The sequence below is a fragment of the Quercus suber genome, unplaced genomic scaffold (assembly GCF_002906115.3).
Source record: "Quercus suber isolate HL8 unplaced genomic scaffold, Cork oak 2.0 scaffold_346, whole genome shotgun sequence".
Classification (NCBI taxonomy): Eukaryota; Viridiplantae; Streptophyta; class Magnoliopsida; order Fagales; family Fagaceae; genus Quercus; species Quercus suber.
In genome coordinates this window covers 279,599-285,313 of record NW_027069798.1, presented here as the reverse complement: position 1 = coordinate 285,313, position 5,715 = coordinate 279,599, and the positions used below count along the sequence as shown (strand labels likewise).

Sequence of the window (5,715 nt, the reverse complement as noted above, 5' to 3'; positions counted from 1 at the left end):
TTCAACGTTAAGGGTCTGTTTGGATATTATTATTTTGATGAAAACTGAAAATACTATAGTAAAATAATTTTTAAATAGGTAAATAGTACTATAAAATTCAATTTAAAAAAAAAATTGTTGAAATTCGTATTTACAAATTTCATAAACAGTACATGAGGCCATACAAAACATGCCAGACGCAAAAATCTTTCATTTTCAATGCAATCCAAACACAGGCTAAACCCAACAAAATAAAATGAAAGGCAGGCATTTCCTACCTACAGTCAATGGCTGCGATTATTTTTCCAACTCAATCTAACGGTCAGCTCTCTCTAACTTTCATCACATCATTTTTTTTTTTTCCATGACATGTTAGATGAGATAGCATAAATCACCACACACCTCGGACTCTCCATCATTAGCACCACCCTCTCCGTCTCTCTCTGAAAATTTTCTCTCTGTTCTTCGAGGTTGAGCCATGGCTTCCTCTACATCTCTAACCCTATCCCAGGCTCTCTTAGCCCGCGCCACCTCTCTCCACCACGCCTCCACCCAATCCTCCACCGACCGCGTCTCCCTCTCCACTTTCACCGGCCTCAAATCCTCCTCCTCCACCATTCCGCTCATCTCCTCCTCCCGCCGCGCCGCCAACCGCCGAAGCGCTTCCCTGCCCTGCCCGGCCCGTACCCGACCCGGCGTAGTCAAGGCCGTTTCAGTCGAGACCGCGGTGGACCAGGCCGCCGACACCGCATTAGTGGAGAAGTCGATCAACACGATCCGGTTCCTCGCGATCGACGCCGTGGAGAAGGCGAATTCGGGTCACCCGGGTCTGCCCATGGGCTGCGCCCCGATGGGGCACGTGTTGTACGACGAGGTCATGAGGTACAACCCGAAGAACCCGTACTGGTTCAACCGTGACCGCTTCGTCCTCTCCGCGGGTCACGGTTGTATGCTACAGTACGCTCTTCTTCACCTCGCTGGCTACGACAGCGTCCAGGTGTGCCCTCCTCATTGGACTGTCTTTTCTTTCTCGCTTTTCATTTGTCATTTTAGCACTCTCTCATGAATAAATTAGTTAGTTACTAAAGGTTGGTACCACTACCATTTAACTAACCTGGCCCGACAACAAAAGACTTTACCAGATACCAATATGTTTTTTTTTTTGAAAAACCCAAAACTAATTTTATTTTTGGATCTCAAATTTAGCAAATAACCTGTTGTTAGTTAGTTGTTATTTATTTAATTTTGATGTGATAATCAGGAAGAAGATTTGAAGAGTTTCAGACAGTGGGGAAGCAAGACCCCTGGACACCCTGAGAATTTTGAGACACCTGGTGTTGAAGTCACAACTGGTTATAACTATAAACCTTTGTCTTGGTTAAGGTTTTTTTTTTTGTTAATTAAATTGACTTTTAGATGCTTATAGTTTTTAATTATATGCAGGTCCTCTTGGGCAGGGTATTGCCAATGCTGTTGGTTTGGCTCTTGCTGAGAAACACTTGGCAGCTCGTTACAACAAGCCAGACAGTGAGATCGTTGATCATTACACGTAATAATGATTAATTCACTATCTATTAGATCTTGTAGCCACTTAATTTACTGTGCCTTAATGTTGTTTGATTTAGAGGTGTTGGGTTTTTGGTTGGTGTAGGTATGTTATATTGGGAGATGGTTGTCAAATGGAGGGGATTTCAAATGAAGTCTGTTCACTTGCCGGACACTGGGGGCTTGGGAAGTTGATTGCTTTCTATGATGATAACCACATTTCTATTGATGGTGACACCGAGATTGCATTCACCGAGAGTGTTGACAAACGTTTTGAGGGTCTTGGGTGGCACGTTATTTGGGTGAAGAATGGAAACACTGGCTATGATGAAATTCGTGCCGCTATTAAGGAAGCAAAGGCTGTGACAGACAAGCCCACTTTGATCAAGGTTAGATGTTTATTGATATGTAGATTCTTATGTTAGACTTAGGTGTTTGGTATAGAACGTAAATGATTCTTGCTTGACATATGGCTATAAAGATTATACCCAATACATAAAGCTCCCACTTCTGTGGGTTTTGGGAGAGGTGATTGTTAGACATATGGCTATGTATTGATTTATTATATTTAAAAGTTGGAATAAGTTTAATGTTTCATTAATAATTTCAACCAACTACACTTTTTAAAACTTAGTCAAAGATGGTGCGGATTTATAATAGCAGATGCTAAGAGGATATTTGTGGAAGTTTGAGACAGGATGTGTTGCCTCATGCACGCCCTTTCTTTTCCTTTAAAAGATATACTTCTGAATTTAGCAATCTATAAGTCACTCTAGTGATATAATGAAGTTATTCTTTATTTAAGTTCCTCCCAAGAACATCCTCAAGTATTTGGGATTGGTGTACTCTGGCTTCATGTTATGACTAAGTCTTTCATTTACATTTTTGCAGGTGACTACAACCATTGGTTTTGGGTCTCCAAACAAGGCAAACTCATACAGTGTACATGGAAGTGCTCTGGGTGCCAAGGAAGTCGATGCCACTAGGAAGAACCTTGGATGGCCATTTGAGCCTTTCCATGTGCCAGAGGATGTTAAAAAGTGAGGACACGTATAATTGGGTATCATTATTTGTGTTGCTACTAAGATTGATTTTATATTGAACAATTTTTTGGCCTTTCCCAGGCATTGGAGTCGCCATGTCCCCAAGGGTTCTGCTCTTGAAGCTGAATGGAATGCCAAGTTTGCTGAATATGAGAAGAAGTACAAGGAGGAGGCTGCAGAGCTCAAGTCTATTGCTAATGGTGAACTACCTGTTGGCTGGGAGAAAGCCCTTCCTGTGAGTAGCTTTTGAGCAAATTAGTTGCTCTTGATTGACCTTTGAATGTTTGCTTGCTTGCTTATGCTGCATTTAAGCTATTCTATAATGAGCATGAATGTACCTCTGGAAACTACTCTAAACAACATTTGACTACACAATTAAACCTTTTTTTTCTATCTTTTTTCTTTCAATCCCTACATTGTCCTCGATGTTGGGCATACAACTCTTGAAGAGTCTAGCAAAACCACCTGGCTGTCATGTAGAAAAGCCTCTTTTTACCATTAAGTTTTAGATATGAAATATATAGATCTCATATGGTTTTATTTTATTGCTATTTCCAGACATACACTCCAGAGAGCCCAGCTGATGCCACCAGAAATCTGTCTCAGCAATGCCTTAATGCACTAGCAAAAGTTCTCCCTGGTTTCCTAGGTGGTAGTGCGGATCTTGCATCTTCCAACATGACATTGCTGAAAATGTTTGGGGACTTCCAAAAGGACACCCCAGAAGAGCGCAATGTTAGGTTTGGTGTTAGAGAGCATGGCATGGGAGCCATTTGCAATGGCATTGCCCTTCACAGCCCTGGTCTGATTCCATACTGTGCTACTTTTTTTGTTTTCACCGACTACATGAGAGCAGCTATCAGGATTTCTGCCTTATCTGAAGCCGGAGTTATCTACGTTATGACCCATGATTCAATTGGGCTTGGAGAAGATGGCCCAACCCATCAGCCAATAGAGCACATTGCAAGTTTCCGGGCAATGCCCAACATATTGATGCTCCGCCCAGCTGATGGAAATGAGACTGCTGGAGCATACAAGGTTGCAGTTCTTAACAGGAAGAGACCCTCTATCCTTGCCCTTTCTCGGCAAAAGCTGAAACAACTTCCTGGAACTTCCATCGAAGGAGTTGAAAAGGGAGGCTACATTATTTCAGACAATTCTTCTGGTAACAAGCCAGATGTTATTTTGATTGGAACTGGTTCTGAATTGGAAATTGCTGCTCAAGCTGCAGAGGAACTAAGAAAGGAAGGCAAGGCTGTTAGAGTTGTCTCGTTCATCTCTTGGGAACTCTTTGATGAGCAATCAGATGCCTACAAGGAAAGTGTTTTGCCAGCAGCTGTGTCAGCTAGGGTTAGCATCGAGGCTGGATCAACATTTGGGTGGGAGAAACTTGTTGGAAGCAAAGGTAAGGCGATAGGTATTGACCGGTTTGGCGCAAGTGCTCCAGCAGGGAAAATATACAAGGAGTTTGGTCTTACTGCTGAGGCTGTTATTGCAGCAGCTAAGGAACTTTCTTAGGCTTGGTTTGTTCGTCTGTCTGTCACAAAAACTTGCCATTCGGCAATTGGGTTTGGGTTGGGAATTACAATGAGGAAACCATTCCCTAGAGATCTGTTTTGCAACACGGTCTCTTCTACTACAATAAAAAGGCAAGATTAAATTTTCTTCTGTTGTTATGATTCCCCAGTGGAGCATATAGATCAAAGAGAGAGTAGGGTTTATTGAATTTTCATGACTTTGTAACAACTCTTGGACATGTCTTGAGTTTTGTAATTTTATGTGGTTGATTTTAACGAGCTTCTTCATACTTCATAAGCCTCCGTCACTGTCTTCATTAATAGTTTTTTTAGCTTTTGGAGAAATTGGATCATCTTTATGAATATTTGAAATGGTTTTTGGTTCTTATGACAGTTTAAATTGTTTATCTCGAATGAACATATCAAATTTGGTAGCCCTTTATGTTTGTTTAATTTCCCACCTCCAAAAAAAGAAAAGAAAAAAAGAAATCATCTTGAATTCCTTCAAAGTTGATCGGATTGGACAAACAAAACACAAATGGATGGGTGGTTGAAATGAGGTTTTGTCCCCACCAAAAAAAAAAAAAGTTTGTGTATCAAATTGTGGATGGATAATTGTTTCAAGCCATTCAAGAAAAGTAGGTTTATCCATTTCCCTTCCTCCATTGGGATGGGACCCAATAATAAGTTAGGAAGTGAATGAAGCTTAGCCTAGTTAATTTTGGAGTATTGCCCAACTTTTGCGTTTTGAGGGTCCACTTTGTTTGCAGGGCAGGGAAGATATTGACCCAATGATAAGTTTGTGGTTGTTGAAGCTCCTGTCATCGGCTTACCTATCCATATTGTCTTCTTCTACCACCAAAAGTTCCTGCAAATGTATAGGTTGGTAATAAAACTCACTCTCTACCCCTGAGATTAACGGTCACTTTTGCTGGTGAAAATGGGACCCACTTTACAAATTTGATATATATAATATATAGACGTTTTAAAGAGGATTTGAGCATATTCAGCATGTAAAGCATATTCTCTACCACTTTGTGTGAGTGCATAGTTGGGAAGGGGTTATATGTGGCTCATTTTTGGGTACTAAAATATCTTTCTTCGTGTGGGACTAAACAATTTTGTGTCATGTATAATTTTTTAGATTAAGAACAATTTGGTGATTCTGTTTTTGGTATAAAAGTATATACTAAGTGGACATCTCTAATGAATTTGACAAATGCTCCCAATAGCCAATAGTGTTGGACGCACAAATATAGTTGGGTCAACATGTTCTATACTAGGGAACGGGTTTTTCATCTTCACAAATTTAGGTACCAACAAACGTCGGCAATAATTTTAAATGGTTTCTTGATCTGAGATTCATGGCCATTGTACACAAATATAAAATAAGACTCTTTGAGTTCTTTAGTATGTAAGCTGTAAGCAATGAATATCCTTGACGGGCAGGCTGTGGGGTTAGATAAATATTGGTTAGATCTATAGCTGACTTGACTATCTACTTAATGGGAGCTCACAGATGTTTTAGTTGACAATAGCAAATAAAAATGTGATTTTTAATACAAATTCCTGATGGTATGATATGAATCAATAAAATAATGATGTGGGAATAATAAAAACTTAAAAAGCTA

The 5,715-nt window shown here is 40.2% G+C and overlaps 1 protein-coding gene across 1 annotated transcript; it reads left to right on the top strand.

Annotated features, from left to right (window-relative positions):
* Nucleotides 1–337: 337 nt before the first annotated feature.
* LOC111988438 (transketolase, chloroplastic) lies at nt 338–4,387 on the top strand. The gene is made up of 7 exons (XM_024020240.2): nt 338–976; nt 1,241–1,331; nt 1,423–1,528; nt 1,631–1,913; nt 2,416–2,564; nt 2,649–2,802; nt 3,126–4,387. Exons 1-7 carry the CDS (start codon nt 458–460, stop codon nt 4,083–4,085), a joined length of 2,262 nt encoding a protein of 753 aa, XP_023876008.1. The 5' UTR covers nt 338–457; the 3' UTR covers nt 4,086–4,387.
* Nucleotides 4,388–5,715: the final 1,328 nt, after the last annotated feature.

Coding starts and splice junctions, on each gene's coding strand:
- LOC111988438 (XM_024020240.2), top strand. CDS start 458: ATGGCTTCCTCTACATCTCTAACCCTATCCCAGGCTCTCTTAGCCCGC. Junction 977..1,240: donor CTGGCTACGACAGCGTCCAG/GTGTGCCCTCCT, acceptor TGTGATAATCAG/GAAGAAGATTTGAAGAGTTT. Junction 1,914..2,415: donor ACAAGCCCACTTTGATCAAG/GTTAGATGTTTA, acceptor ACATTTTTGCAG/GTGACTACAACCATTGGTTT.